This window comes from Vidua chalybeata, chromosome 8 (assembly GCF_026979565.1).
Source record: "Vidua chalybeata isolate OUT-0048 chromosome 8, bVidCha1 merged haplotype, whole genome shotgun sequence".
Classification (NCBI taxonomy): domain Eukaryota; kingdom Metazoa; phylum Chordata; class Aves; order Passeriformes; family Viduidae; genus Vidua; species Vidua chalybeata.
In genome coordinates, this window is record NC_071537.1 from 28,752,874 (window position 1) to 28,771,889 (window position 19,016).

At 40.0% G+C, this 19,016-nt stretch overlaps 2 protein-coding genes across 4 annotated transcripts in view; one reads left to right on the forward strand and one right to left on the reverse strand.

The window, feature by feature from the left end:
* Positions 1-16,184, forward strand: part of PHYHIPL (phytanoyl-CoA 2-hydroxylase interacting protein like) — a 126,907-nt gene extending 110,723 nt beyond the window's left edge. For all 3 annotated transcript variants that reach the window (XM_053948767.1, XM_053948766.1, XM_053948765.1), the window contains exons 2-5: positions 5,058-5,254; positions 10,147-10,321; positions 11,268-11,385; positions 14,837-16,184. In XM_053948767.1, coding sequence (XP_053804742.1) covers positions 5,090-5,254; positions 10,147-10,321; positions 11,268-11,385; positions 14,837-15,371 — 993 coding nt within the window. In that variant the 5' untranslated portion in view covers positions 5,058-5,089 and the 3' untranslated portion in view covers positions 15,372-16,184. The remainder of the gene's footprint in view (positions 1-5,057; positions 5,255-10,146; positions 10,322-11,267; positions 11,386-14,836) is intronic.
* Positions 15,880-19,016, reverse strand: part of FAM13C (family with sequence similarity 13 member C) — a 115,021-nt gene continuing 111,884 nt past the window's right edge. Inside the window, exons 21-22 of the mRNA XM_053948764.1 lie at positions 18,547-18,648; positions 15,880-17,817 (exon numbers count right to left, since the gene is read on the reverse strand). Coding sequence (XP_053804739.1) covers positions 17,694-17,817; positions 18,547-18,648 — 226 coding nt within the window. The 3' untranslated portion in view covers positions 15,880-17,693. The remainder of the gene's footprint in view (positions 17,818-18,546; positions 18,649-19,016) is intronic.

Consider the following 19,016-nt stretch of genomic DNA (forward strand, 5'->3'; position numbering starts at 1 on the left):
ATGGGTATCTGGGCTGGGTGGGTTTTGGAGCATGGGGCTCACAGCCTGTGGTTTCAAACCCATGGGCACACTTGGTCGCTGCCTGCTGTGCTGCACTTCCAGCCTGTAGAGAGAGGCTGCAGGCCCCTGGTCACAGCAGGCACTGTGTGACCACTGGGAAACCAGGCTTGGAGAGAGCAGGACCGGGGAAATGGGAGCCTGCACATCTCGGGCTGGCAGTGGCAGGAGTGAGAGACTGGGCTGCTGCTGATGTGAATCACGGCGCCACTTGCAGAGTGCATTCATCCTCCGTGTGAGAAGGAGGAAGAATCGAGTTCTTTGTAAGGGGCTGAGACAAATTTTTCAGCACAGAAACCGGGCAATCCAGAGATTGCTCAGTGCTTTGTTTATGTGGGCACTCTTTGGGGGGCATTCTCAGCTGAAGAAGATGCCTGTACTGAAGGCACATTTGTACTCACAGAGTCCAGTTGTATCCTCTTTGGTTTGCGTGTGGAATATTCCTGCTGAAGTCAATGTCCCAGATTAGCAGGAAACAGAGAAATTAAGCCGTTAAAAGCATGTAATAAGAATCTGAATGTATATGCACACTTCAAAAACACTCAGTAAATATAGATATACATGTTATAGTTAAGTAATTTTTTATTGTTGGAACTATTTTTAAAAGATTTTGGCCACAGTGCACATTTCATACTAGAAAATGCACAGCAGTAGTATTAGACAATGGGGAGGAAATGAGGAGAAGGTTTAGAGGGGTTTATCCCTCTAACAGGATTTCTAGGGTCAGGCATTCTCTCTTCATCTAATTTAGGAATTAGTTTTACAAGGATACTTATTTAGAAAATATTCCTAAATATGCTTATATAAGTATAAAAATCTCTATTGGGCGGTAGTTTACCAGGATACTGGGGGATAAAAAGATGCTTAAGAGTCTGAGACTCTTCACACATTTTTTTGTACATGAAAAGAGGCACAAACAAAACATAAACATTGCTTCTGTGGTTATGGATAAAAAAATGAGTTTTGAAATAGAGTAGCTATCCTAGAGAAGTGCACTTACATAGCCTAACAAATAACAGCCTTGATTTAATATTTTTTTGAATGTTGTTGCATTTGTATTGCCTCTGTGTGATTCCACTGTCTCTCTTGAACAAGGTGTTGCTGTGAACATTGAAATGTTGGTATTCAGGTTAATTATTTGCTGGGTGGGGACATATTGTCCTGGCTCTGTAATTCTATATAGCCAGCAGCTGGACAGGCAGCCATTCATTCCTGAGCACAGGAGGAAAATATGAGACTGTATTTTTGCTGAGTTAAATTTAAAGTAGCAGCTAATATGTAATTTCCTGGCACTTCCCATCAAAAATGATGGTTACACAGAATGAAGTCTTCTCCCTTCTATTGAATTTTTGAGGAAATTAAATACCTTCTCAGTAAATTGGAGAATTCACTCTCAATTACAGCACTTAAATATTGTCAGTCTATATCAGATTTCTGTAATTACAATATTTTACCTCTATAGATCTGATTTATAACCTATCCATTGAATTATCAAGACAAGAAAATGTAGAAACTTTTGTATTTCAGAAGGTGTAAGCATTTCTCTGCTCATGTCATGGGAGCTCCTGTTTGTAAATAAGTTGCTCTCAGCTGTTAGCATCCACGTCTGTAAGAGGATTTCTTATGTCATGGTACCTAAGACATGTGTGCCCTTAGACATTGATCCCCACTCATCAAACATTTCTTCTTCTAAATAGCATAGCTAATATCTCTCATTGTATTGAAAATATTAACTTGAGAAAACTGATTTCCCCAGTGCATGCATTTTAAAATCTGAATAAGGTTAGATTTTTTAAAAAAATGTTATTCATATTATAAAATTCTGTTTGGCCTTTAGTGCGTTTATTATATGTATCTATATATATATAAACCTAATCTTTCAGGGTCTCAGAAATTGCTTCTCATCCTCATCTACATATATTTTGATTTTCAGCTATCTTCTCAGAACACATTAAGAATCTAGCATTAGCTTTTAATTTTGTACTTTGTGAGTACAGTCTCACTTATTTCTGGCTGATGAACCTGAGTCACGTTTCCCTCATCACATTCTTAGGTTTTAATAGAGCTGACACCTCACAGAAGTAACTGCAGGAGTTAATGTCTTGTGTGTATTCCCAGACACAATGCACCCAGCACTTGGTGCACTCTCTTCTGTATGACAGCAGCCCCAGTGAGTGAAATTACACCAGTGGAAGGGAATGTTGTGGTGACACACAGGATATTGTGGTCACCATGGTTCCACTGACTTTCCTCCCAGTCACTGGTTGTGGGATATCACCAGGGCTTCCCTGTGCTTTTGTCTTTCCTAAATTCACTCAGTGGCTTCTGGATGTCTCACCCACCATAAAAAAACTGCAGCAACCTAGAGGTTGCTTTGAGGTGCTTGAGTGCAGACAGACATGGTCTGGGTGAAGAGAACAATCACCACTGAATCTGGGCTTTCTTTTTTGTAGCAAACTTTCAGTCCTGGGAAAAAGGCCAGTGTTAGAGGTGGAGGTTCTTCAGGAGCTTGGCATGTTAGGTGTGCTTAGATTTCTTCATACTTCCCATAAAATATGTGTGTTAGATCACCTAGTTTTCTGTCTAAGTACCACCCTACCCCTAACCCAGCACCATGGGATTCCAGATCACAAAGATGTAGGAGCAGCAATGTTGGAGCCCTGCTGGGATGGCCTTGGTGTGCCTTTTCCAGCCCCAGTTTTCTTGAAGCTATATGCTCTTTAACTCTTTCAACCCTAACCCCTACCAAAACCCTAAAAATTACCTGGAGATTTTCTGCTTGACATTTAGTTAAAGCTATTTATTCACTTCAAAAGCAAAGAAATTAAAAGGAATGGGAGTGCAGATATCTGAAGATGTGTGCCAGATATTAATACCAAGAAACACACAGAAAATTATACCTATTTCCAGAAGCACTTTTGCTCTTTGCCACTGGTGTTCTCCAAAATGTTTCTTTCTCTCCATTACTTTTTGTCAGTGGTCATTACTGCTTTGCACGTGTCCTGAGGCTTAAACCACCTTGGCTGTTTGTAACACGGCTCAGGCCCTGGGTATGGAATAGAGAAGTTAATTTTTAGGCAAATAATTTGCACCTTGAGCTGTTGTGGCTTGGATTTCCTGGCTGCATGTCTGTTCAGAATGTTACACAGTGTTCAGTGTGCTGGGGTCTCAGTCTGTCCAGCTCTGAGAACCTCAGCAGCCACGCTCCATCTTCGACTTAAACACAGAGCCTCGCTCTTGGAAGAGCTGATCATATGAAGCCTTTTCAATGTACCTGGCAGAGCTTTCAGTCATCTTTCAAATACAAATTGCATGCAAAAGAAAGCAGTGCCATTTTCTCCCTGCTGGCTTTCTGAAATGTCATGTTGGGAAAAGCACTTACCATGTCTTTCATATGAAGAGAAAGCGTTCAGTAATGACTGGTAGTTCTGAGTCTGTTGCAGCCAGTGCAGCTGTTGAAAATGTCATTGTGTATGGCACAAATAGGGGGCAATTCTGAGCAAGACTGTGCACAAACTGATTTGGTATTAGTTGAAAAAGAAAAAAAAAAAAAAGCAATAGAATGTTTGAATAATAGACAACCTTTTGGATGTAAATGCATAAAATAAGACAAAATAGAAAATTAGCTTTATTAGTTCTTGAAATCATCGGTAAAACTACATTATTCACAATACTAGCTGGAGATCTATGAATTTTGCAGAGTCTGTGATTGAATTTCACATATCTATGAGCAGAATTTTGAATAATCAGGCCAAGAGTAATATTCTTGCATTGAAGTGCTGGAATAATTCTTTGGCAGAGTATATTGAAAGGCTGAAATGTTCCTAATGTTTTCCAAGTAAACTTTTTACTTGTATTACTGACTAAACACCTTGGAGTTCAGTTTTTTATCATTTTTACCAGTTATGATAAAAGTATAAATACTTTTTCTATAATTAGATGTGACCATGAATAATTCTGGCAAGTCATTGCCTCACATGCCTCTATGAGTTTCCCATCTTCATCATCTGGCCAGAATTTGGGAGCTTTCCTCAGTTTCTTAGCTTTTTGTTTTCATTAGCTTTTTGTTTTCTCCTTTGGTTCTATCTGTCCTATCTATGTTCAATTTTCTTTTTATTTCTGTTGTGTTTCTTTACTTCTTCTCTTACATCATACAGATTTTTTCTTTTTTTACCCAGTATTTTTTCTCATCTTACTGGGTTTTTTTTCATTTGTTAACTTTTGACTTGGATCTTATGTAAGTGCAAGAACACCTAATGTTTCTGAATTCTAATGTTAGAATGCTGAACTATAAAGTTGCCTTGGGAACTAAGGGGCGACCTAAATTTAGAACCAGAGATTCTTTTTGGGGTCAATGGTCATTTGTTAGTCTCCCATATGTACTTAGAAAAGAGCTTCCCAAGAAAACTGCCAGGTCTCAGCTGGGAAAATGGAAAGAATAAAGAACAGAAAATGAAGTTTGCTTGTGTGTCTCTTTTGCTGTGGCTCATCAAAGTGTTAATTGTTTCATTTCACAGGAGTTGCTGTCTTAAATATGTGTACATATATGTGTATATGCATCCACCATCTATAAACCTTGCAGAGATTGGATGTGCTTTGTGCTTAAAAAGTGGTTTAAGGATGAATATGATTTTTGATTGTGTTTGAGTCACTGACAGATATTAATAAGTCCATTATGTTACCTGTGGGCATTGCTGGCTTCTTAACTGAACCTTAGAGCACTTGATAGCTTCAGATGGTTTGTCCTGTCAAACACACACAGTGATGATGCCAGCCACTCTGTGCACCATGTTATTAGTGCTTATTCACCTGGGGAATTTCATCCCTTTCCAATGCTTTCCATCACTGACATCCAGGCTTGCATAACTGTACCCCACTGGCTCCTGAGGACCCCCTGTGAGCCTTTGTGAGAAGCTGTTCAGGGGTGTGCTGGTACTGGAGCACAAAACACTGATCAAATGGATCCTTCACTGAACAAATCACGCTTATTTTCTATGCAGGGAATAAATCACAAGATAGTGGGATTGCAGAGATGGAGGAGCTTCCAGTCCCACACAACATCAAAATAAGTAACATCACGTGTGATTCCTTCAAGATTTCTTGGGACATGGATTCTAAATCCAAGGATCGCATTACTCATTACTTCATCGATCTCAACAAGAAAGAAAACAAGAATTCCAACAAATTCAAACACAAGGTAATTTTCATTTAAAAATCAAAGCACAAATGCTTGATTTTAAACAGATGAGTCTCTATGTTTTATTAACCTTTCAAAGCCAGGCCATGGGAAACAGGAATTGGATATCCAGTAAAGGTGGGTTTTGATTAATCTGATGGAATTTTGGTTTGCTCAAAATGCCTTCTCTGTCTCCAGCCTATGTGCATGAACACACAAATACATTTATTTCACAGAGAACTGCACATTAACTTTTCTGTTTTCTTTGAAAGCATTTTTGGAACCTCTACAATGTAGTGCAAGACTGCCATTTTTATCCCTGACTAGTTCTTTATCACTATTTACAAAATGTATGTATTCTCTGCCTGTGCTTGTGCAGTGACAGACTCCTGAGAGCCACACATATCATTTCAACAGAAGAGCCACAAATTCTAATGCACTTCAGGAAGGCTTCCAGCAATTTTAGTTTGCAGCATTCAGCACTGTGACCTGAATATTCATCTGGCCTCTTTCCTCAAGCCTCTGGTGCAGGAACATATTGAAGGCATTGCAGGATCTGCAAATGCCTTACCAAATCCAGCAAAATTTGCTTTGACCTCAGAACAGTTGAAATACTGAGATACCTAGAGAAACACTGAGGCAGAACATTCTTCGAATTTAAAAATAATGTTGGCATTATCTAAAAGATAAGGTTTGCCAAGGCACAAATAACTGTCTAAACAAATGTAAGGGGTGTAATTTTCTCAGCACCTAAATAACTGTTGGTTTCTAAGCCAGTGGGATAAACAGAAGATATTCCCACCGATTTCTCTGAGGCTTTTTATTGTGAGAGTATTCTTCATGAGATTTCTGTTAATGGCAGGTGTATCATTTTCTTATTTGACCTTTTTTGTTGTTGTTGTTTTTGGCTGGAAGTAACATGTGCAGTAAGAGTGAGGAAGAAATCACTTACTGTTTCTTGAAATTGAGAATTTTACAAGCTTGGTCAGTTGGTTGCAGTTCCTAGGAACCAGTGTGTGAAGCATTACTAAACCAAATGTTATAATAGGCATGTATTATGCCCCATTTTTAATTGTAAGAGCAAATAAAATAGGGTACTTTTGCTTTTTTCTTACTCTCACTAATTTTGAACTGACAGCCTTTGAAATGAAATTCCCATTTTACACTGCAGGAATAAATATACTCTTTAAAGTGGGATGGATTCTTTCTGATGTCATTTATTTTATTATTCTACATGTTTTTTCATTCATGTGCTAACTGGTGTATACTTGGAACATTTATATTTGTGAAAAGTAGAGTTATCCTAGTAGAGCAAACACCCCATACATTTCAGAATCTTTATCACAGTGATGAGTTTAGACTTAAAATGGAGGGGGCAGGAAAGGATATTGGTAGTTTAATAAAGAAAAGCTATTAAATTTATTTTGTGTTTCTCAGCAATTCCCTAGCTTTTTATTGTGCAGTAGTGTTTAGTCAAAGTACAAAGGTAATTGGTTTTGTAAGAACAGGAGACTAAAATCTATCAATTAAAATGATGAATAATTTGGATTTCTTGTCAGAATTTACTAAAAATTGATTGCTACTAAGTTTGTTAGTGACTTGGTTACGATTTTTATTGTGTAATTTTCTGATGGTTTTATTCCCAAGATTGAATGACAGAGATCCAGAGTAGAGAGAGGGTGGACAATAGTAAAGCACAGACTGAATACTCCAGCTCTGTGCCAGAGCACTTGGGTGTTTGTCTTCATGCATCTTTACTACTAAGCAGTTTTTAGCACACCTTCTAGAAGGAACTTTGGTTGATAATTGAAGTGCTCAGATTCCAAATGTGTTACCCAGCTGTGGCTCAAGACAAGCATCCTTCCTCCCTCTAAGGTCGGCCATAGGAGCTTCCACCTGAAGCTCAGCAGCAGGAGCTGATGGCCCAGCAGCTGCAGCCCTGAATCCTCACAGCAGGGAGCTGACTTCAGTCCCCACCCATCGGCTGACTTCCTAACAAAGCTTTTGCATGAAAGAGAGGGATAGCCTGCCCTTTCTCCTAGCAGAGCTTTTTTACAGAGAAAAAGTGAGCCCTATTGCCTAGATATAAGAAAGAGCATTGGGATTTACTCCTAGGAGTCATCCAGCACCCTGAAGACGCCTGTGCAAGGAGAATTCACCCTTACCTATCTCTGAGGTAGGGTAAAGCACTGCAAGTGCCCATCTCTCCCACAGGTGTTAATGCAAGGGACCAGCTCATTTTCTAACTTACACAGAATTAACATAAGTATCAGTTTGCTCAGATGGCAAAGTTACTTGGGATATAGACTTAACCTGCTAGATCCATGCTGTACCTCAGGAAAGGGAGCTCTTTGTTTTCTTGTGTACCTGGGAATGATTCAACCTTCCAATACTGGTTCTGTTGGTAAATATATAAAATATATTCAGCATAAAGTTTTATTATTTTTGACTATCATCATCATCTCTGTGAAGGAGAAGGTTTGTATTGGTAGTGGTGTGCAAAGACCAGAATTGTAATAAGATTTTGTATTTTCAATTCATTTTGCATACCTCCTCCCTTTTTTAAAATATGGAAATATGGTTACTCCCATGTAATAGGAAAAAATACTCAAATATTTAGCAAAACTGGGACTAGAATCTGGCTGTGCTGAGTACCCACAATGTGTTCTATGAAATGACCCGGCAAAGGGAAGGGTAACATGAAATGGGAGAAAGTTGAAGACTGAAAGCTGCCTCTTTTCCCAAAAAAGGAGAATGGGGTGACGCATACACCTTGCTGCTGAGTTATTCAAAGCTTCCAGGCTGTTTTAGAAATTATTGCCATCTAGGTACCTTTAGAGCTGTCTGGTGGGTGCTGGTAGTGGAGCAGCCATCTGCCACTCTAGAATCCTAGCTCTCCTTGAGCTGGCACAGTACCTGCTTTGCACTTCTTTGGTGGCTCAGCCTGGAATGAGAGCTGAGCAGAAGAGAGATGAAAGGGAGAAGTGGAGAAGTTCCCAGAGGAACATTTCTTCTGTATTGTGGCCTTTAAAAGAATATGGTATTTGCTTAGAAAAAAACCCAGCAGATTAGAGTTGTGAGAAGCACCACATCTGGCCCTTCTCTCCAGCTGTGCAAGACATAAACCCCTCAGTTCAGTGTGGTGGTCTGCCCCTTTCTTTCTACCCTTTTTTTTCTTTTTGTTTTTGCTAGTCTCTCCCTTTTTTGGTATGGTTCAAAGAGTTTGCTGATGCACAGCTGGAAGGTAAAGCTTTGACACCTGGGGCAGCAAGGCTTTTAATGTTACATGAAAACTGACAAAATGAATGGAGAAAAAGCCACCACTGAGGTGTGAGCACAGAGATCTGACCCAGGTGGAAGCTGTTTTTACGATAACCCAAGAAGAGGTGACAGGAAGACCAATGATGTTAACTGTGGTACCTGCTGACTGCATTAGCAGTAGCAGACTCAGTCCAGTGGGATGCCTTTCAGAGTGGTAGCTTTAAATGTCATTTGGTGTTCTTTTTTTCTTTCTTTGTAATTTTTCTCTACATATTATGAATTGTAGCGTGTTCACCTGTCTCCTTTTCAGATAAAGTTTTCATACAACTACAATTTGTTTTAAATTATAATTGGCAAAAGAGAAATCTTGACAACAAAATTTTACCCTGGATTATCACTCAACTACATCAATTCTTGTAATATCCCAAACTGCTAATTTTACAGTTTCTTAATACAGAAACTGAAAATAATTTTTTGTTGATAGGAAAACAAAAGGAAAAAGATTTTTTTCCATAATAGAAGACAAGTGAAAAAAGAATCCTTCAGATCTTGCTTAGAGATCATGACCAGGAAATATCTCCCTTATATTCCTTTTTTCCTTAAAGACTACTGTGTTATAGGTAGATGGACTACTATAGTAGCCCATCTACCTGTAGTCCTAGTATAGGACTACTGTATATAGGTAGATGGTTGTGGACTAGTATTTATAGGTGGACAGTTGAAGATGTCATTTAAAGTGCCCACTTAAATGGCAGCTGTCTTGCTATTCTGTTATTACTGGTGAATATTCAATAATAAATATCTCTCATTCTATCACAGCTCCTCAGGTACACTACAGAGAGTCATTGAACTCCATTGTAAGTCCTTTCCCCTACAGTTCTTGCATAAAATGTCCCATCCTTCAATTTTTTCTGTCCTTTGGTAGTCTGTACCAAAGTCGTTGGTCCTGTAGAAGTCAAGTATTTCAACTACAACAAGCAGCTATTTTTCTTGGTTGCACCCTGGGGTTGCGATATACTGGAAGAGCAAAAGAGAGGATCTAAAGGGGCAGTGGGGGGAAAAGGAAGGGGTTCAGTGATAGGCTCAAGCTGTTTGGCTTCTTCTGGCCATTGCTGTACAGAAGGATATTTTGAAAGATGTGAACCAGCCATAGCTACTCTGCAATGTGTTTAATTTTCTCTGTTGAAATTTAGTTTGGAAGGTAGCAGCAGCAGTGTAGCTGGACTGATTGACAGCAGGAGGAATTTTGTTTGATTACATTGGCCAAAAGAAAACAGTGAAAGCACAAGAATCTCTTAAATTAAAATACCTTTGTTCTCAGTAGCATGTCTTTCTTTGCATATGTAAGCATAAATGACCCTAGAGTGAATTATATATTTGGGCTATATATAATAGTATTACTCTACAGTCACTTGGAACAAATAATTATTTCATACATGCAAGTTATCCCCATGTCTCTTAGAACAGGTCTTGCACCATGGTCCTCTGCCACTGCTCACTTTGCTGTACCAACAAACTGGGAAATAACTGGAGTTTGCAGAGAAGAGCCAGGGCTGGGGACTACACCTGCAAAAGCAGTGAAGGAAAGGGTGGCAGATTGGTTTGCTTTCACTGCTGACTTGTGTGTCCTTCGGTGCTTTTGTTTGTGCCAGGATGTACCCACCAAGCTGGTGGCCAAGGCTGTTCCCCTGCCCATGACAGTGCGCGGGCACTGGTTCCTGAGCCCCAGGACAGAGTACACGGTGGCGGTGCAGACGGCCTCCAAGCAGGTGGACGGCGACTACGTCGTGTCAGAGTGGAGTGAAATCATCGAGTTTTGCACCGCAGGTAACACTGCTGAGGGGTCCTGTTCCACAGGCTGGAGTCAGTTAATGCTGACCTTGCTGCCACACTGGGCTGGTCACCTGCCAGTGCCAGCTGTGCTGGTGGCCTTAAACAGTTACCCCTGGAAACTGGAATTCACGCTTTAGGCTTTGTATGTGCTGAGTTTGGCATGTTAAGCTGGACTGCCCTTGTCTTGTGCAATAGCTTAGCTGTCCCAAAGTGCTGTGCCTGGTACCACTGCTTGTCCCAGGCTAGGAAAGGGCCACTTGTGTGCCTGCTGCTGGCTGCCAGCACCTGTGGGGAAAGGTACAAGGGCAGCTCCCTGACAGCTTAAGATATTCTGCTGTTCTGCCTTCTCTGCATATTGCAAAGCCTCAGCACCATCAACGCCCTGTCTCGAGGGTCACTTTGGCCTATCTGATTTATAAGATTTCCTTAAGATGTTCATGACCTGCTGTCACTATGCATGCCTGTGTTAAAGCTGAGGACTGAGGCAAGCTCAGTATGAATCCTGCATTGGTTGGGAAGCCGTTTAAGCTGGGTCCTAAGCAAGCTTTGTTAGTACTGTCATTGGTTATTGGCTCACAACCAGGTATATTGTAGCAAACAGTTTGCCAGCTGATATAAACCGGAGACGGCAGTCCTGAGCTCCTCTGCAGTCCTGAGCTGCACTGCAGTCCCAAATACAGGGAAACCAGCTCTAACATAGGAGATCCTGAGCTGAAAGTTGCTGTAAGCTTGCAGAGTCTTCATGAGGAAGGAGTGGAGAGAATCAAACACCTGCTCCTGCCATTTGATTTGCTTGTTCCACTGTTGAAAACTGGGGTATGATGTGATGTATATTACCAAGACTTTGATCCTAGTTTTCAGTCTGCATGTGTCTGTGGCTTTTGGAGAGTGTTATGGTTTTTCCTGTCCCCTGTACTAGCAGTTTGTCTTTCCTTTCCAGATTATTCAAAAGTTCATCTAACACAGCTGTTGGAAAAAGCTGAAGTGATTGCAGGCCGTATGCTTAAACTGTCTGTTTTTTATCGGAATCAGCACAAAGAATACTTTGATTATATCAGGTAAGAAACTAACCATATTCAAAGTCCTTTGGCAAATTAAAGGAGTAATGAAAACAAGTAAATAGAGACAGCTGTGCTGAAGCTAGAGCAGAATGTCTGTATGCTTTATAGCCCATTCAGAGGAAGGCAAAGAATAAAACACAACTCGTTTCTTTCACCTTGCTTAACTCAGCACCTCCATTAGGCACTAAAAGTCTGTGTTTTGAAGCGGAAACTGAGGTACTCATAGGGACTTCAGCCTGATTAAAGCATCTGTAATCATAATGGAGAGTTTAGTAGCTAAATATTTCCATTGTACTGAGAAATTAAGAGTTAAGTGACTGACAGTAGGAGTGTACAGTGTGCACAAGCGTTTGTCTGCGTGTAAGAGTTCCATCTCAAATATTTGCTCTCCCATGTACAACCATCCCATTTCCATGCCCAAATGCAGTTATACAGACTCTGCAATCTGAATGTTAATTTATAGACCATGTGGGGAGGGAGAGGGCATTATGTTTAGACATTGTTAAACCACTGTGCTTCAGTTGGAATGAAAAACAGGATAGCTGAAGGTAGGTTCCCTGTTCTGTTGGAGACCCAGTGTGCCCTCCACACATGGTCAGAAGCATCAGTGTAAGAGAAAAGCAGACTTTTTGATAGAAGGAGTCAAAGCTTGTGCTGCATGAGCAGGAACAGCCACACAGGGTAACCTTCTCCTGTTAGAAGAACATGGATGAGAGGTAAGCGGTGTGTTGAAAGGCTGCACCACTGACTGTGCTTCTTTAATATTCATCAGGAGATGGGGCTCCTGCTGGGCCACATAATTTCAGTTTTATGTGAGTGTCCCATAAGTACCTGCCTAGAATGGAAAGTTTTTAAAACAACTCAAGGCAATCCAGCTTCAAAGAACAGACTCCACTATATTTGGAAACATTCCCACTTTATAGTCATGGGTATCTAATTTATTCCAAGAGTATATTGGATATTGCAGAGCATGGGCTTGCTCTTCACCTTCTGTGTATTGGAAGGATTATTCTGTTGCACATAGGGGCACAGCTGCAAAACTCAGTAGAGGTAGAGAGCAAATTGCAGTTGTTGAGGCTCTTTGAGGCCCCATAACCACTACTGCCATCCTGGGCTGGATACCACAGAAGGGAAATGCCTGTGCTGTTCTGATCCTCATGTTGCTTTGTTTTCAGCTATGTAATCATAATGCATCTGCCTTTGTGTTCATTAGTGTCGAAAATTGCCACTGAGGTGCATTTATAGCTGTGGGTTTGGCCTTGATCTGCCAAATGTGACTCTAATTGATTGCACTCTATCTGTTCCTCTTCTTCCTGCTAAGTTCCTCCTTGGTTTGACACCAATAGAGATGGGTTTGTTTTCCCTCTGTTAGGGAGCTAACAGAGACAAAAAGCTGTTTTACCAGGCCAGTAGGAAGCTACATTACCAGAACTGGCTGATGGTCACTTTTGATCAGAAATAGACTAATACAGTCACAAGGGCTAATCTTTCCCCGGTACACCTGTCTTTATGTTATGTTAAAAGCCCTAACCACATGCTTCCTATTAGGAAAATTCCTTGTCAACCCATGCCTGCCATGGTCTCTGGTGTCATCACACAGCCTGGAAAAGCTCTGGTAGCATTAGCATACAGGCAGCTGTTCCTGATGCTAAAGCACAGTCCCTAATGGAGGGGTTGAGGTGAGCTCAGAAGGGGTGTTTGTGTCGCTGCAGCTTACCCGGGCTGGGAGCACCAGAAGCAGCTCAGATCGCCAGAAAGGGCGACCTATAATTAGCCTAATTGGCCACTGGATGTCAGTATCTTGCCACAGAAATGGAACCTGCTTTCTCAGAATGAAGCCTGACTTTTCAGGTTGCAGAGGTTTCAGGTGGTTATTTAAGCTTATTCAACCTTTTTTTTTTTCCTCTTTTTTTTCTCCCTAGTAATCTCTTCAGTCATAAAAAAGTAATTACACCCCCAACTCAAATCAATGTCTTATGAAATAGGGCTTGAGACAATATAAGTAGGTAGTATTTGAACAGCTCAGAAAACTTCTGAAATGTATCTTAGAGTAAAATAGAGAGTGCTGCTGAGGAGATTACAAATAATGAAAAGAATAATCACAGCTGGAGATATTACTGTGTTGATTTAGAGCTGTTTTGTAATGTATACTATGAGTTTGTTTGCTTTGACTACTACCTCCCACTTTAACCAAGCAAAACCTTCTCCCACACAGCACCATTTTACATGGACCTGTTGCAAGTTAAAAGAAGAGAGAGAACAGTCTTTCTTGGCTAGTTTCCCCTTTCCTAAAAGAAGGATAGAGGGAAAAAAGAAAAAAAAAGTAAAAGCAATTCAAGAGGGGAATATAAGAATCATAAGAATCTCCAGGCCCACAGCCTCATGCGTTTTTAGTCTGTCATGTAGTGACTATAAAGACATTGTTCGAAGGGTACCTAGCAAATATGGTGTTTTGCAACACTTACAAAAGGGGCTGGTTCCCTTTCAGGTATTATGTGGTTGCAGGTGCAGAGGGAGCCAAAGCTGCCACTGGAACACTTCCAGAGTTATGTGGGACACAAATACTGGGGAATGCCCTGCCAATACATAAAATCTCAGGTGCTACAGAATGTTAGAGGGGATGTTTTGGAGTATTCTCCTAAATTTAGCAGCCTAATGCTGTTGAATGCAATTTGGGATTTGGGGTTTTAAAAATTCACTTGTTCATTGTACATTTCTTTTCACTGTAATAAAATTGAGCTAAGACTAACCAAAAAAAAAAAAAAAAAGTTAGGTTTTTTTTCCCCTTAGGACTAGTGACTGCAGAAGCTGGATACCAACCAAAGTGGAAACCAACCAAATTGCCTAATTCTCTGTGCCCAGCTCTGCACTGATTGAAGTCAGCAGTAGACCAATTAGACTTGAAATGATCATTTGAGGACAAAACATACTGGTAGACAGTACATTCTTTCCTATAACCTCTCTAAAAAGCATCTTTCAGAAATAACTTTCATTGGCAGTTTTTGACATGAACTATATACTGCCTATGCTAAAAATGCATATTAACAAACAGTATATTCAGCATATGGAGACTTACAATAGTCAACATGTGTTTATTGTTAGAAATGTAATGTAAGTCTGAACAAAACATTTAATTAAAGATATTTGTGATCTGGGGGCTTTTTTGTTTGTGCTTTTTTTTGCCTGCATCTGATACCCAGACAGCTGACAGAGAAGGCAGGCTGGAAAAGCAGATTTTCCCCTTGAACAGGAGTTATTCTAGCTCTTCCCAAGTCTAATAGCACTTGATTTTCTTGGTCCTAAGACCATGATACTAACCCCAACTTCCAGTTTAATGGTTTCCCTTTGTGTCCCTTCAGTCCTGTTTCCAAACAGCACGATGTCCTAACTTATCACTTTTTCTTTACTATGTGTTACAAAATAAACAATACCAGTCCTTCATTTGTAGAGAGCATCATGGGAATGCTATGCAGCCCTCTGTTAAGGATAACAGTGGCAGCCATGGCTCTCCAATCAGTGGGAAGCTGGAAGGCATCTTCTTTAGCTGCAACACTGAGTTTAACACTGGAAAACCACCCCAGGATTCACCCTATGGAAGATACAGGTATGAGATTGCAGCTGAAAAACTCTTCAACCCAAACACTAACTTGTACTTTGGAGACTTCTACTGCATGTACACAGCCTACCACTACGTCATCCTCGTGATCGCCCCGGTGGGGTCACCAGGAGATGAGTTCTGTAAGCAGCGCCTTCCCCAGCTAAATATAAAAGATAACAAATTTCTGACCTGCGATGAAGAAGACGGGGTCATGGTTTACCATCATGCCCAGGATGTTATTTTGGAAGTAATTTACACTGATCCTGTGGATCTCTCCCTTGGCACAGTTGCAGAAATTACTGGTCACCAACTAATGAGCTTGTCTACTGCAAATGCAAAGAAAGATCCCAGCTGCAAGACCTGCAATATCAGTGTTGGACGTTAAAACTTCCCTCATTCCTTAGGAGCCTTCAAACCTCTGTTGCCCATTTCCATAGTCAGACAGTTCTGTCGGAAGCATGCACATGCCGCTGTCACCAAAAGCAACTACCAGTCTTCAAAACCTCCAATAGCCTTCTTAGGATTTCTCTCTCCCTCTTTCCCTTCTGTTCCCCCAATGCTTTAAATGATTAGAAGTCCTGGATTTCTTTCTGGCAACCATTTATACCTAGATGCTGCAAAAATTGTTTTCTGTTTCTTGCCAAACATAACAAAATCCTATATAAACTGCTTTAGCAAAATAAAAATAACGGCTTATAAATGGTGTTTAAATATGCGTTAATTTTAACTACTGAACAAGTACTGGGATAACTGAACAGCATGAAAGGTTGTAATTGCAGCATGATTTGAATTTCAGAGCCTAGAAATGTCAGCACTTCCAACGTGTTGTTTGACAGTGTTATTTATGTTATTTATATTAGCTAACTGAAAAGAGAAACTGTGTCTCGACATAATAAATATAATAGAAAAATATTTTATTTGTACTGTTGTATAAAATATTATACAATCATATAGAATATATAGATTACATTTTAATATCAATTGTATACATGTCATTAAATCATTTTCCCTTATCAAAGATGTAGTTTGTAAACTTCAAATAGCTCTGTATCTGTTCCTGTTGCTCTAGATGACTTTAATTAAAACAGATTTATGAAGACCATTTCTGATTCATAAAAGTTAAGTTATAAATTATTAAATCAGTACACTGAAACAACAAACGGCTGCAAAATAAAAAATTCCTTTTTTTTAGTGTTCATATTTTTTCCTCCATACTACTTGAAGATGTGTACATCTTCCAAATCATGCCATTACATACTAGATAGATACAAACACGGTCGGTACATAATAGGCTTTATAAAATCAAAATCTTCTTACCAAGATAAAAAACAGATTGCTTATACTATGTGGTCAATACAAAATGATAGGTAAAGCAAAACACTAAACATGATTCAACTGGTTCCAGTCCCTTTCTTTTTTTTCTTTAAGTAATTCTTCCCTCCTTTCTGTCTGGGGTAGGAATTTCCCAGAATCTCTGTTTTTCATTTCTAGTACAAAACCTGATGATAATCTTTCTATTACTAGTCCACTTTTCACACCAATGGCCTATCACAAACAGTGACAATACTCCTTTAATATTACAAAGTGTGGTGCTTTGAAAGTTAAGAAAGATGCGTAACTCTAATGGAAAAATAACTTTTTATAACCTTATTTTCAGTAAACAAGAAGTCTAGCAGTCCTCATCAGATAACTGTGACACTCACTTATATACCATGTACTTTAGCTATCCAAAATATCTTAGCATAATGCAGTAATCTAGTCCTGTTTTTATATATATATGTGGCAATTTATAACACAAGAAGTACTTCAACATTTTACAAAGTGCATGCGTTTAAACGAGCTTTGGTAGTTAGAGAAGCGAATGTTATAGCATCAGGCAAACCAAAGTGCAAAGGTCAATAGAGCAATCAAAATTAGCATGTAGTTGATCTATTTACTGACTTCTAAATTCTGTGAGCCAGGTCCTGTGAACTAGTGAAAAGGACAGCAGCCAGTACATTTGCTCCATCTTTTCTCAGCAGCCTGTAGCTGGTTCATTTTGCCAAGCACTTTCCCTTATTCCTGTAACACCACCAGTTCCATCTGGCAGTCTCGTTCTGGCCTTTTCTTCCATAAGCAGCATCACTCTGCTCTGCTCCCAGCCCTGGCACTGCTTCTTCCTGTACACCTTTCTTTGAAGCCACTGGAATTGAATGGCAACTCTGTCTTGACAGCTAGAGTATGTTCTGAGTGTTCCCTTCACTCACTCAAATTCATTTCTTTTAATCTAGTGAATCAGCACCTTAACAGCCAACATTACTAATTAATTATAACGCATGTTAATTCTGGAAACAAACGTGTGGCACTTTAGCGTGTACTAAAAACCTGCAGAACATTTCCTCACACTTTTAGAGCAGGTCAAACTGAGAATCTACATTACTTCAACATCCTTTTAATTTCTTAACATTCTCACAGTGCACTTCAAGGCTTTTTCTAAAGGAAAAATATATACTATATTCCACTCACCCGTGCTTAATATTCTTGCATATTGCTGTCCTCTCTCATCACAGCTATTATAATTGTTAAAGTGCATCAAAAATCTCAGTGTGTCAAATAATCGTGCAGCAGACCAAGACCTGTAAAATTACTTTCTCTTTTTCATTACTTGTTTGTTTGCTTGGATTTTTTTTTTTTCCCTAGAGAACAACGTCACAGCATTGCATTCACTTCAAATCGTTTTGGAAATATCATGCTTACTGATGAGAACCTCCAGGAGCCTGATTTTGGCTTTTGTGTGCTTGTATTCAGAGTATTCCTCAGCCATGGGCACCCGATCTTCTTTCTGAGGACTCCTACGAAAAGCAAATAAAAGCATTTTATCACTTTTTAGGAGTAATAAGAGAAACAGTCTTAAAAATTAATTCTGCAACAACTGATGAGGATTGAGGTTTTTTTACTGTAAATGACTAAGATAATTTGACAGGACCAAAAAGCTCTAATATACAGAAATAAAATCATATTTAAAATACTGAATTTTCATATACGAGACAACTTCCTTCACAGCTGTGGAAGCATAATTACTTGATTCTCAAATATGCAGAGAAGTCATAATAGTGCTTTTTAAAACTGTTACCAGTTACCACTGTTACCAGTGCCCATATAGATCATGGTTTTCAATTGCTAAATGAAGAGGAGGAAAAACAGAGTGAAAAATAGCCAGTATTTAATTCTGGGTAAAAAAACCAGTGGCTTCTGGTTTTAAAATCTGGCTGTTTAAAAATGGCCTAACTGCCAAGTCTATTCCCTGCAGAGTGACATCCTCAGAAAGAGACTTTTAGCAGCCTCCCTTGAGCTCAGGAATATCCTGTGCTGAGGTGGGTATGAACCCATTGCAGGCATGTCCTGGAAGATCCCCAAATCCTGGCTTTCCTCATGGATGACCACATCTTGAAGGAACTAAGCAGAGACATAGATGGACATCTCCAGAGACCAGACATCTCCAGCCCTTGGGTACAGCCCCTTTGGTCTGCCCACCCTCAAGGAGACCCAAAGGGGACAAGGAGAGGGCTCTGCTGAGTTACCTTCCTGTCTGTTTGTAGAACTGCTCTTCAAACTCTCGAAGAGCCTTGCGAAGTCTCTTCTTATCAGCTCTTGTTTCTCTGAGATGTTCGAGTAGAACTGGCCTGTGAAACAGAGACAGGAACATGAAACCCCCTTGTGCTTGGGAGGGTTGTAAAGCCCTGGATTTGAGCTTGTGCTCTGGGCCCTTGGCAGGCACTGACCAGAGCCATTCCATCACACTCCATACACAGTTGTACTCCTTCCCTCTTACTGGTACTGCAGCTAATAAAGGGAAGGCAGAGACTCTGGTCAATGGAAGAGAAGAAGCATTCAGGACTGAGCCTTACTGCTGGCCTAAATTCCCAGTGAAATTAATGGAGTTGACAGGGCTCAGTATCTCACAGGAGGAAATGGCTGGATTACAGTCAACATGCAAGCCCTGCTCCTATTTGCAGCTGTTCCCAATCATTACTGTGATGCACTTGAAATG